General features: G+C 23.2%; 1 protein-coding gene across 1 annotated transcript; it reads left to right on the forward strand.

Annotated features, from left to right (window-relative positions):
* The first annotated feature begins 8216 nt into the window (after window positions 1-8216).
* LOC145836247 (kelch-like protein 26) lies at window positions 8217-13882 on the forward strand. The gene is made up of 3 exons (XM_082944067.1): window positions 8217-8334; window positions 8654-8709; window positions 13142-13882. The coding sequence occupies exons 1-3, from the start codon at window positions 8217-8219 to the stop codon at window positions 13880-13882; spliced, it is 915 nt and encodes a 304-aa protein (XP_082800193.1).
* The last annotated feature ends 219 nt before the right edge of the window (window positions 13883-14101 follow it).

The raw sequence follows: 14101 nt of genomic DNA on the forward strand, positions 1-14101 counted from the left end.
AAAAAAAAAAAAATTAAATAGCAAAAATTAAAATTAAAATAAAAAAAAATAACTTAAAACATTTTAAATACATTTAACTTACAGTTTATTAATAAACTACTATATTAGTTTAAATAGAGACACCATTAATTCGTTTAAAGTGACCAAACCAAGACGAGTTTTTTATTTGCGAAATATTTTAAAAAAATCGAACATTATTGTATTGTTTTAATTGCATAAACGTCAAAAAAAAAATGATAGAGAAAACTCATGTTATAACATAAACATGCTTTAAACTTATGGTTATTTTCTAGTAATTTTTTTTGCAGACCGATATTGATTTAAATATTTTATCACAGAAAACAATAAGTATTAAGATAAAACTTTTTTTTTCTACCTTAATATTTTATATTTTATTTTTTTACTTATTCGAATTTATTCTAACTTATTGCGCGAGATATATAGGTAGAAACATCAAGAAAAATCAAAAAATAAGTTCAACTGATAAAAAAGCAATTAAAAGAAAACTTCATGGACAATATCAACATATTTCAAATATATATTTTTTGAAAGCTGTCTGTCAAAGAATAATGTTGCCTTGAAAAAATAGTGGATGAAAAATGAGAAAGATTTTCGGTTGAGCTTTTATGAGCTGTTGTTCGTAGTTATAATAAACTTAAGATTAAATATTTTTTTTATATAAAGCACGAAAATTTGAAGTCGAATTATTTTAATTTATTTAAAGTTGTTAAATATGTTTAACAGTGTTATTAATTTACTTTACATGTTTTAGTTTTTGATTTCTTAAATACCTTAATAATAAGTATTATAAAAGCCGCTAAATGCATTAAAAACTTTTTTAGTTACAATATTATATTTTAAATTTTTTTTATTTAACTAAAGCTACTAAATATGTTTAACAGTGTTACTAATTTACTATACAAATTTAAATTTTAATTTTATTAAATCTTTTAATAATAAGTAATATACAAGCCGCTTCGTGCGGAACAAACATTTCAAGTTGAATTATTTATATTTTATAAATCTTTAATATATCTCAATTTATCATATATGTTTAACAGTGTTACTAATTTACTTTACATGTTTTACGTTTTGATTTGTTAAATCTCTCAAAAATATGTATTATAAAGGCCGCACTGTGCGGTATAAACTCCCTACCAAAAAAAATTGTTAAATTTTACAACTTTACTATAATAATATAAATAAAATTGTAGTCATAGTTTGTGACTAATGTTTATTACGTCAACTAATATGTTTTATTACTTAAAGTTTTTGCTATAGCAGTACCTGACAAAATCATAAATAATCTTGAGTTATAATTTTAAAGTTAAAGATATGTTGTTTTACAATGAAACAATGTAACAAAATATTGTAACTTTTATTTTAGTTTGAAATAAGTTAATAAGATAGTAATCTAGTAATCTAACATAAATTTAAAGTTATCTTTACAACTGTATTTGAGGATTTTGTGTAAAACAATGTTTTAATGTTTTAGTAATAGCTGTTAATGTTAAATGTTTCAAGTTGTGTTCTAATTTTTTTAATTAAGATTACAGACTGAGTCAACTTTTGTTATTCTAATTACCTTTTTTCTTTTACTTAAAATTAAGTATGTTAAAATTTGATATTTAATGTCACTATATGTATCGTTAGTAAGTCGTATTAAACGAAAATAATAATACAAAATCTTAAGGACCGCAGAAGTTTAATTTTACTTTGAAGTATAACTTAATGTTAATTTCTAGATTGTTTTGGTGTAAACGTAACAGTTAAATTTTATAGTTATAAAATTTTTACTTTTATTTTATTAATTATGCTAAACTACGCTGATTTGGCTGTGTCATTACTTTTTTGAGTTAAAAATTACCAAAAATTTTATAATTAATTTAAACTTTTTAATAGCTGTAACATTACTACTTAACCTCATATCGGTTATTATAGACTAGTTATTAACAGCAATAAATTTAGTAACTATTAAGTTTATATATATATTTTCAAAAACAAAGGTCTGTAAAAATTAAGTATACTATACAACTTATTAAATATTATAAATTTGAAAACTAACGAATTAGTTATAATCAAATGTCATAAGTTTAGTTACTATTAAATTTATAATATATTTATAAAACAAAAGTCTTTAAGAATTAAGTATACTATACAATTTATTAAATGTTAGAAATCCGACTACTACAATACTTTAACTAATGAAAATAAAATAAGCATTTTTAAAAGGCATTTTAGTTTATGCATTTCTATAATTTGTAGATAAACAATTAGTCGTTGTGTTTACATTTTAGTGAATATTCTTTTTTTTTTCACAATATTACAAACATAGTTTTATTGCTCGTAAATAAATTCAACCTAAGTATCAATTTAGTATTTCAATGTCAAAATAAAAAAAAATACTATAACAGCACCTATTGTTTATCAGATTACATTAGAATATTTTACCGATTTTAGGACGGTTTTAATATTTAAAACAAAAACTTATTTAGTTGCTTTACCTAATGCCAGTTTAACTTAATTAATTAATTTGAAATATAGTTTTTGTTACAAATAAGTGGTTACCAACGAACGGCCTGCGTTTTGAAATATGTTGTAATATGCTCATCATCTTGTTTTCCAAAAAAAAATCATTATTTTCATGCTTACCTAATACAAAACATTTTTCAATTTAATTGTTTAAGTTTGCTTGAAACCCTTAAAAAAATACATTATTTAAAACAAATGCAGTTAAACTGTATTAAACGTTAGTGAGCATTATAATTTACAATTAACAAAAACGTTCAACTTAAACATACTTTTATTTTTGTTTTTCAGCGCGCAAGAATATGTTTGAAAAGAGTATATTGGTAACATTAATAACAAAATGGGAAGTTATTAAAATTAGTAGTTACATAGTAAACATATACATATATATATATACATAGTTACTTTAGATTGGCATGTAAAAATTGACTGTAGCTAAAATATTAGTGAAATATACAGTAGCTAAAGAAAAAAGTTGGCTGAAATTTTATACCTATTTTGTAATTTACTAGTGTTATATAATGTAACTAAAGTTTATCTTAAATATATATATATATATGTAAGTTTAGATAAAAATAATTATATAGTAAATCAGGCTTGTCAAAAAACTTTAATTCCTAGAATAACCAGTAATTTGACAATTTAGGTTAAAAAACACCTGAAAAAACCTGGAAAGTGAAAAAAAAAACTAAAATTTCTAACAAAAACCACTAAAACATCTAGAAAACCTAGAATATTTAAAAAAATATTAATGTTAAGTAGCGAAACTTTGATTTGACTCAAAAAGTATAGATATGATTTTTTTGTCACCATTAAAAATTATTTTTATTAAAATCACATAAAAGAAGCTTTCAGATGTCCTTTTAATGTTGTTATACTACTTTACGCCGTTTTTTGACCTTCAACTTAATAATAATCTATAAAAAAGACCCAATAACGTGTAAATCTAAAAACCCGGAAATATTTTGAAAACCTGAAGAAAATTTTTTAAACTATTTGGAAATCTTGGTAAACGTTTTCAAGAAATATTTTTTTTACTTTAATTTAATCAGATATCTAGGCATAGTTATACTCTCATCTGCTAAATATTCATCATGCATATTGACCAAATTGTGAGAAACATTCATGTATCTTCTTCCTTGAGCATCTACTTTGTAATCTTCTTCACTTAACTGCTTACTTCTCTGCGTTTCATGTTTTTGAAATTTATCTTCAGGTTTAGTATCAATTTTATTAAAAACATAAAATTTGTGATTGACTACTTTTATCTTTTCTGATTCAAGAACCTCGTTGACAAATATGTATTTGTATCCTCCTGTGTCTCTTGAAACCAAACATCGATGAAAGGCAACGTTCGAACAATCGGTCATGTACACTCCTTGTCCGAACTTTCCTTCTTTAGAGTTAATGAAACCTATTTTTAGTATTCCTTCCACATTTTTTTCTTTCGTACCATGCAGCAACATTAAGTTGTTTCGTGATTCATTAGCTACAGAAGTATCTTCATTATTTTCAAATATCCTGTATACTTTGAAATCTGAGATATCATTAGCTTCACTACAATTTGTATCAAAAAAATACTTGACAAGTTTGTATTCATCTGAGCTAGTATTAAGCATTTTATGGTTATACTTGAATGATTTGTTAGTGCTACTTGTAAGTACGTCCATTTTCAATATTTTTATTTCTGAATTAAATTTTGACAAAAATTAAAACTTCGTAAGAATTTTTAACATAAAAAAACTTAAAAATCATTATTCAAATTTCAAACGTAAATTACTTATAACTTCATAATTAGTTGTAGGAAAACTAATGGAAATCTCATAAAATAGTATAAAAATATGTAGTTGTAAGGCAACAAATAGTTTCACTTTATATACCTGCATATATTTTAATGGTAACAGTTGTATACTTATATAATGTCAATAGTTCGTTTTATGACTGAATAGGTAAAGCTTTAAGAATTATGTTCACTTTGAAAAAAGTTTAATAAACTTCGATATACTCTTTACAAACTTTACTTTATAAAAAACTGTTAATTAAACCAACCGTAGAAACTTTTTATTATTGTTATGTATATGTAGCTTTTTAATATAATTATATTTATTTAACATTTATTATCAAAGTTTTAAGCATTTTAAAATATTAATTAAACCATAAATCTAAGTTACTTAAATATTTAGCTTGTATGTTTATAGTAAAGTGTACAACCACACTATATACCATAGTTATGATTCTGACTAAACTTATACTAAATGATACTTTAAGCTTATCTATTAACTTATATAAACTAAGCATGACTTTCGGTGGTTATATTTTATATTTGAAATCATTTTAAACACTACAAAATTAAAAACAACATACTTCAGTAAAAAATTTAAACGTTTTCAAAACATCACACAACAACTAATTCTAAGAAAAATATACTTAAAAAATGAATAATTTAAATAGAAGTCAAATTAAAACATTAAATTAATAAGTTCTGCAATTTAATAAAAAACAACAAAATAAAAAAAAATAAAATAACAATTAAGTCTAAATCTGCAACTACATCTTGTAGGTCTTGACTAGAACTCACAGAAATCTCCCTATGGCTAATTTATATTGATGTATGTAAAAAAATTAATATTTTTCAGTTTATTTTTCTTTCCAGTTGACTGATTATATAATATTTGAAGTTCAACTAAATTTAAGAGCAGTGAAACTGGTGATTTCAAATAGAATTTTACCGTACATTTTTTGTTCAGAAAAAATATATATCTTTTTCTTCTTCTTAAAAATAATTGTTATTGTCAAACAATACAACTGCCCATAGATATTTAAAGGAACAGCTGAAACAAACATAAAACTATAAAATCAACATAATAATAAATTAGTTTTAAAATAGTTAAATAGGATACCTTAAGTATACACTAATAAGAAAATAAAATGTAAAAAAAAATGATTTAAAACTGTTACATTTTAAAGGAAATTAGAATACTTAAAATTCTTTAAAACCTTTTTCAGAATATTCGGTTAGCAAAAAAGTTCATTAACTAGGCAAAAATATAACCTCACAATATAATGAGACAAAGTTTAAAACTAAAAACATCATTGAATTGTCATGCATGTGCAAACCCTTACAATACATTTTCCAAAAAAATTCAATATGTTTCTGGTCTTGCTTTATAATCTACTTGTATATATTTTTATTATGATGCTATTTAGATTCAAGAGTCCTGCATGATTAAACAGGACTCACTGTAACTTAAAATAGGTCCCCAGAGTTTGTGATCTACTTGTATTTATACATTTTCAATGCTGCTGTTAGTTATTTGGACTTATAATTTGTCAGTTCTTTAATATCTTTGTTTACTTAAAATTTGTCAGATCATTTTTTTGACTTTGTTAATTTATATTTTGTCAGACCTATAGTGACTTAGTGCACTTAAAGTTTTTTAGTTGTAGTTTGACTTTGTGCACTAAAAACTTGTTAGTTCTTTATTGACTTAGTTGAATTATACTAGTACAAAACCCTTTGTTGTAAAAATTTTTAAATTCCCCTTTAGTATTTTTACCAATATGAAACTTTATTGCCTGATGGTTTTTTCAACTGTCTCCTTGTTAAATCTTAAGGGTTTTAAGAGAGCAAATAGTAAATGTAATTACTGTTTCTGAAATTTTATATTCAAGCTTTATTGGAAAACTGCTCTAAATCTAATGTTAAATAAATCAACTATGAATTAAAAATTTCAGACTAATAGTATGGGATGGAGATGTTATAAATACTGCTTTGTAAAAATTAAAATACAAGTATATCTTTTGGATAAAAAGCTGTCTTTAGTTTATTTTATTGTTACTATAAATAACTGGTGATTTTTTACCTTGAAGACGGCATGTAAGATTTTTATATAATACATTTAACTAAAAACCTTAATTATATTGCAAACCTATTTAAATATTAAATATGTTTATAAATATTAAATATAACTCAAAGCTTTTTTATACTTTTTATACAAATTAGGCATGACATACGGTTCTTATGTTGAATAATAAAGAAGATATCAAACACGAAAAAATTAAAAACATCATACTTAAGTAAAAACTTTGAATGTTCTCAAAACTTAACACAGCAATTAAATCTAACAGGAACATACTTTAATTTTATCTAATCTAAGTGGAAGTCAAATGGAAACATCAGTTATATAAGTACTAATTACTATTTAAAAACCAACTTCACAAAAAAATAATTAAAATTATAGTTATGACAATATCTGCAACTACATCTGCTTGAACATCTTGACTAGAACTCACTGCAATCATTTTGAGGCTGGTGTAGTTGTATCTTAAAAATTTTATTTTATCAGATCAACGTGATTTCTGGTTGACTAATTTATTGATATTTGATGTTCAACTAAATGGAATAGGAGTAAAATGGATATTCCATTATAAACACTTCTAACATTATTAAATACAATTTAACACTGTTAAATTAAAACAAAGTAATATTTTTTAAACAATTATACTTTAGAGTAACATCAGTTGCAAAAAAAAATATAAGAAAGTTATTAAATTTTATTTTAATAAACACGAAGACTAAAAATCATCAATGTTACATTTCATAAAAGTAATTATTTTTAAGTAAACTTTTTTTATGTAATTTAAAACATTGATTTGTTATTATTTTTTAACTGTGTAAGCATTTTTTATAGTAACTTTAAGGTACTAGGCATAAACTTTACTTCTACAAACTAAATTACAAACTTCGTCACATTTACTTTTAAATCTCTTTCAGCTTACAGCTAGTCAAACAAAAGCAAATTGTTAATCTTTTAAAATATTATCATCTTATAATTTAAACATAACATTTGAAATAAAATATAACAGCTAAATCTATAAAGATGTGAAAATATCTAAGTATACATCTTTTCAGAAAATAATCTAGGCTCTTTAATTTTTATTTTTTTTTTAGGGATCTCAAGAAAACCAATTAAAACAAATTAATTGTTTAATTTACAAATAATAAAAAAAACTATAACAACATGTCTTTTTTCTGGCAGTTTCAAAGGTAGCTTTTTGGCCTATTCACGAAAAAAATATTTAAATCACAGCAAGACTAGTTTTAGTAGTAAAATGATATTTGCTGAAATTAATATTATGTTTAACAGCGCTGCCATTAATTATTCCTAAGGTATAACAAAGCTTCATTTATTTTATTTGTTAAAATAAAAGTATTCGAGCATAAAATTTAGAAATAAGAGAAAAAAAAAGTATTTAGTATTTAGAATTTTTATTTAATTAGACTTTATCTCTTTATCAAAGTATTTTTCACTGAAACACTTTTCAATCTGTTCTTATTATTTAAGACAGGAGATAAATAAAAAATTAAACAAATTTATAAAAATGGTTGAGTAACAGAATTCCTCAATATTAATAAGATGATAGAATAATGCATTTCTTAATGAAATGCAAGAAATTAAAGAATACTTGGCAAATCATGCAGAGGCAATAGACTGCATGGAGAAGTCACTTATTGTTGTAAACAATCAGTATGTAGATATAGAAAAAGAGAATGAAAATATGAAGAAGGAGTAAAATCTGTAAGTTAGAAAATGAGAGGTTAAATGTTCGATTGAAAGAAATGAAGAAGGAGGTCAGTAATTCAGGTTTACAGCTTGACTACATTGAAAGAAATTAAAAAAGTAGGAATGTCGAAGTGCCTTAAGAATGAAAATGTAGTTGATGTTGCAGTGAAGGTCATGAAAAAAGTTGACCCTCTGTTGTGTGAACAAGATATTAAGTCAGCAAGACAACTAGTAAATAAAGGTAAAGTAATCAAAAGTTCTACTTTGGCTAGATTCAAAAATATTAATAAAAGAAGTTACATATTAATAAATAAAATATTAATAAGGCTCTTTTGATTTTCAACAAATGATTTATTAAGATGTTTTTTACAGTGGTTAAATATAAAGCATTTTTCACAAAAATGAAATACTTTTATAGTTCTTCTACTTTTCAACACTTGGTTTTGCATTTAATATTAAGTATTTCTTAAAATGTAGTTGAGTATTTTTTATAGTGGTTATTATACATTATTTTAGTATACAAATTACACATTTAATAGTTCTCGTGATTTTTCCAATAGGTTTTGTGTTCATTGAAGTTCGTTTAATAGAGAAACCCACTAAATTGTTGTGCCTGGTTATTTAATTTAGTATTGATATCTAGTAATACTAAGTCTAGACTAAAATAATATATATGTCAAATTCCAATAGTAAAGTCACACTTAAATTAAGCCCTAAGCGTTAAACTAAGCCCTGATATTAATTATTTATTAATATCAGAGTTTTCATAGCAAAGAGCACTGAAATACAGAAAAACAGCTGAAAAAGTTATGGTTCGCTCTCCAACAAAAAATCTAACTAACTTAGTTTCAAAAAATTACTGAGTTAATTACTACTTATTATTTTAGAAAATTAAAAAAAAAACCATTTATCATTTTAATTTTGACGATAAAATTTTGATTGACTGTCGTATTACATTTCTATCTTTTAGAATAAAAAAGCTTTAATGTAACATTACTTTTAAGAAAGTACTGAAAAATTATTTTAGTTAAATTTAAAAAGGCCGCTTTATTGCGACTTAAAATTACCGCTAAGTACTTATGAAAACTTTTAGTAGTATAAAAATTTTTTAAATGTTTTTAAGAAAAACTGGTTTGTAGGTATTCTTTAGTGACGTCAGTATATATTTTATTTTTAGTAAACACTGTCTTTAGTTACTATTTTATATCATTTTTTTTTTATTAAGAAAAAGAAAATACATCATACACATCTTTATTATACTGTATGATAATTTTAGCTGCAATATGTAAGAAAATAGTTTGTTATAATTCTAAAGGTATTCTTATGTTTATAATTTGTTATATATAACTAACAAGATAGTAAAAGTAACCAAATAAAAATTCAATTTTAAAACTCCTTTAATAATAAAATTTTACCATCGTGAGTCGATAAATCAACTAAAATAAGTAATTTAGTTTGACTGAAATATTATTAAGTTAAAAAGTTAATTAAAGTTTCTTTAACTTTAAATTTTATAATGAATCTTTACTCTTAAATAAATTTTAACAGAAAAATATCATAATAAAAACATATTTACTTTTTGCAACAGCAATAAAACGTTAATAGATTAGGTAAGTTTAACAAAAATACTATGCGCAAGTAAAAAATAAAACTTTTGATTTTACTTCATTAGTTTTATATTTCAGTTTTTTATTTTTTCATTATGATATATAAATGCTTAACAAATATTATACATAAATAAAAAGCAGTGATTAGACCTGGTGAATCGATGACCGAAACGTTCTTGGTGCACCAGGTCTTAGGACCAAATTTTTTAAGTATTTGTCGTTCAATAAACAAATATATATAAATAACTCATGCTTAATAGTTACTTAATTACTTAATAACAATTACTTTATAACGCTTGTTATAGTTAGCGTAATAAATTTAATTATTTAATAAGTTTTAGTATAAGTGTAATAAAAGAAGTAATATCAAGAGTCCTGCTTTTTAACAACGTATTAATTATGTTCATAGCTTTGTTGCAAATAAAAAAATTTAACTTAGCTATTGAAAGAGTTCTAGATTCAGAAATATACACATATTATAGAGAATTAAATATTTGTCGGATACACTTAATGTCGTCAACCTAAATTATAAAGGTTATTTTTGGTCTACTTTTTAGTCTCTTATTTTTTTGGCCAAGTATATTTGACTTTCAATAAATTAAAGTAAACTAACTAGTTTTGACTTTGTACTACCGCCTTTAACAATTTTTTTCTAAAACTAAAAAATTAAATTTAATCTAGCTTTTTCACTATGTGAAACTTTTTTAGTAGATCACAACTGAATTTTTATATACCTAATTTGAATTGTCATGTGCCAAAAACATTAACACAATACTACAGGCAAGTATTTCAACTTTATTGTTTCTTAAAAATGTTATGAGCTTGTACAAAAAATTTTTAGTTTACATATTAATATTAAAAAAAAAATTTTAAATACAATTTTTTCAAACTTATATAAGTTAAATTTAGTTTGATCACATACTAAATTAATGTTTTTTTTTTGTTTTGTTATACTTTTAAGCTAAACACTAATAAAACTTTTTGTAATCAAAATAAACAGTTTGTAGCTCTTACAAAACGAAATATTACTTTGTTAAACTTAGTATTAACATTTGCAAAAGCTAAACAAAAAAAAAACAGTCTTGCAGCTTAAAATTATTTTTTTTTATAATTTATAGTATAAGTTTATAATGACAAAAAAATGTTTTTTAATTTTTAGAATTACGTAAATTTTTTTATGTCCAAGTATTTTAAACCTGTTTTGATATTTATTTAGCTTTTATATACAAAAAGTTAGTAATGTGCATAGAAGCTTTTTTTATAATAAGTTTGAGTTTTATTCAGTTTAAGCACTAATATTAAATTTCTATTAGAACAAACAAGATAATAATTAGCTAAACTTTGAACTTACTCTTGGTTTTTCGTGGAAACACTTTTAAAAAAAATGTTTTTTTAATTAATTTTAAACTTACTATAAGTTCAAAACTCTGTTTACCATTGGATGAAACTTTATTTTTGGTTTGTTATACTAATTTAAAAGCTAACTGTTACAGAACGTATTTTTAAGTTTTTTTTTTATTTTCAAAAAAAAAACTAAAACGGCTGTTAATTTTCTAAGCCAAATACTTTTAATAAGAATGATTGAATGTTATTTTAGATAAAAGTTTAATTGATAAAAATACTTGAGCTATTTCATCTTTGATGCTCAAGTCATAATTTTATTATGCGTTTTAGCCTTTATTGTTGATTATTTTATTTTATAAATTCGTATATAGAGGCGTACATTTGTTTATAAGATATAAAAACAAACCATCTTTTTTTATTTTTTTTAAATTCTGAAAATTTGTAGTGAGCAAATTTATTAAAATCTTATTAAAAGTTTCAAATTTATTTGCCCTACTGATAGTATAAATTGTGTGAATTGTTTTATGTCAAAAATGTTAAAAAATCGTTATAAATAAGTCGGCATTCAATTACTACGTTTAATTTAACTAGTAAAATTAAACAAAAGTAAAAACTAAAACTTAGGTGAAATAAACTATTATTTTTATTAGGTTTATCAGAGTTAATTTTTTTTTTAACCTAAAATTATGCTACAAAATCATTTAAATGATTAAAATAAATTAAATTAACTTGTGAAATGTTTATGCTAAGTAAAAATTTGAGATATAAAGTAATTGCTTTAAATTTTAAGATATTTTTTTTTCCTAGTAAAATTTTTTAAACAGCCTAATGTGTTTTAGGTTTTTAATAAAGGTTAGTTTATATTATTAAAAAACTATGTTTATATACAAAATGAAACAGTTTCATACGACTAACGAATGTACTAGAATATAGAAGTAAAAAATAAATTTAAACATTTCCTAGACATTTTTTTTTAGAATTTTGATTTCTTATGAACAACTAATATGCCAAACTGATAAAAGTAAATATTTTATATTTGACTGAAAGGGGTTTAATCGGCTGTATAAATTCGATTTGTATAACAATGTTCTTAAAAAAGATTTTTTAGCTACACATATGTAAACTCTAATATACTTTCTAATGTATAAAATTAATAATTATATTTTAAAGAAGCACAATTGTAGAGTATTAAATTCTAAGAACTAACTTCTTAAAAATGTAATAACTAGTATATAAGTTTACCTTAATAACAGTTTTTAGTTATAAAATTTCAATTATTCTACACTGTTATACTCATAGTATATAAAAGCTATCATACCACAGAGTACTTATTGATTTATAAACTTCTAATTAAAACATTGTAGCTTACTTAAGGAAGAAAAGTAAATGACCTGAAAGTTAAGTACAAGCAACCTATTATTTTAAAAATGTTAGCTTTGGTCAATAGGCGTAAAATTTAATAGCTATGGGTAGCATAGTTGCCAGATTGTTGCAAAATAAATCTTACAATCGTTTTGTTTAGATTAGATATCATTCTAAAACCATTTCTTGTGGGTAGAATTTTGTTCTAAAAGATTTTCATTTAAGCATTTCATTAATTAAACTATTTGTTGAGTATTTAAACAGTATATTTGATCTTTATACTTTTTCTTAACTACAAGCAGTCACAAACAAATATAATTTACTTTTTTAGTACGTTTTTTTTTTAACTAAATAGAAAGAATAAAAAACTTAATTATGTACTTTTATATATTTCCAGTAGTGAAAATTTTTTTATCAGTTTGTTAAAAAAATTTATTGCTTAGATCCTTTGGAATGTTAGTTACTTAGTAACTATAACTAAAAAGTAAAATTAGAAAGCAATTATTATTTCAAAGGATCTAACCGATGATTTGTTAAACAAATTTATAATAATATACTTAAAGAATTATATTTTTAGATTAATTCTAAATGTAGTTAGTTTTTCAGAATTAAATAAAATGTTTTGTATCAAGGATCATGTTTTGTATCAAAACAGATATTGCAATCACAATGATAAGTACAATTCTGTTTTTCAAAATAACACGCCAATTTTTCTGAAGGATTGATGTATCATAGCCTATTGAAGTTAAAGACATATTGGCCACTTTAGCCAAAGAAAATAGAATTAATTTTCTGAAAGACTCAGAAAGTTATGCAGTTTCTGAAGCTAATATTTATGACTACATGTTGTCTAAAGGATTGAATATTAGAGACTATACAAGCTTTTTAAAGACATTTCCAAAAGGAGGTGAAGCCGTTTGTGTTTGTAGTTTCATGAAAAACTTTTATGCTTTTGGCGGCTATAAACGTATAGCATCAAAAACGTCTTGCTTTGTGTATAAATTTTCAGAAAGTTGTTGGAGTTACATTGAAAGTATGAACTCCAAACGAAACTATTCAGCTTGTGCAGTTTTTGAAGGTAAAATTGTTGTCTCTGGTGGAATAGGCTCAAAAACTAGATTAAGATCATTAGAAGCGTATGATCATCATGATAATAGATGGGATCGCTTGCCTGATATGATTGAAACAAGATATCGTCATTCATTGGTTACTTCAGGCGACAAATTATACGCAATAGGTGGATATGAAAAGTATAGCTGGGAAGTTTTTGATAACAGAACTAGAAAATTTACATTGATTACCAATTCACCAAAATTTACGATATTTGCTAGTAACAAGTATATATCTGAAAAAAATAAAAAAATAGGTGCTTGTTGTGTTGGTGATAAAATAGTTTTAGTTGGTGATTTTAATGAACAAAACACTGAGTTTATTGTGTACGACACTAAAAAGGAAATTTTTATTACAAAAATTTAATCAAAATTTTAATTGTAATGTTGTAACTGAAATAATATATTTAAGTTGATGATGACAGTTTTTTTTTAGTTTTTTATTTGATCGTTTCTGTGTTCAATAAAGTACAAATTATGAACAAAACTTCTTGTTAATTTTTTTACAAATATATTTGTTTGTCTTAATTTAAACGTTAGATTATCTCGGTCAAAAACGCTGTTTGCAGTCCGTAGAAGCTTTTAA

Source organism: Thalia democratica, chromosome 5 (assembly GCF_965202585.1).
Source record: "Thalia democratica chromosome 5, ktThaDemo2.hap1.1, whole genome shotgun sequence".
In the NCBI taxonomy this organism is placed as follows: Eukaryota; Metazoa; Chordata; class Thaliacea; order Salpida; family Salpidae; genus Thalia; species Thalia democratica.

Excerpts from the sequence above, each read along its gene's own strand:
- LOC145836247 (XM_082944067.1), top strand. The coding sequence starts at position 8,217 with ATGTCGAAGTGCCTTAAGAATGAAAATGTAGTTGATGTTGCAGTGAAG. Across the intron at positions 8,335-8,653 it reads AAGACAACTAGTAAATAAAG|GTTTTGTGTTCATTGAAGTT; the intron begins GTAAAGTAATCA and ends TTTTTCCAATAG. Across the intron at positions 8,710-13,141 it reads CCACTAAATTGTTGTGCCTG|CCTATTGAAGTTAAAGACAT; the intron begins GTTATTTAATTT and ends GATGTATCATAG.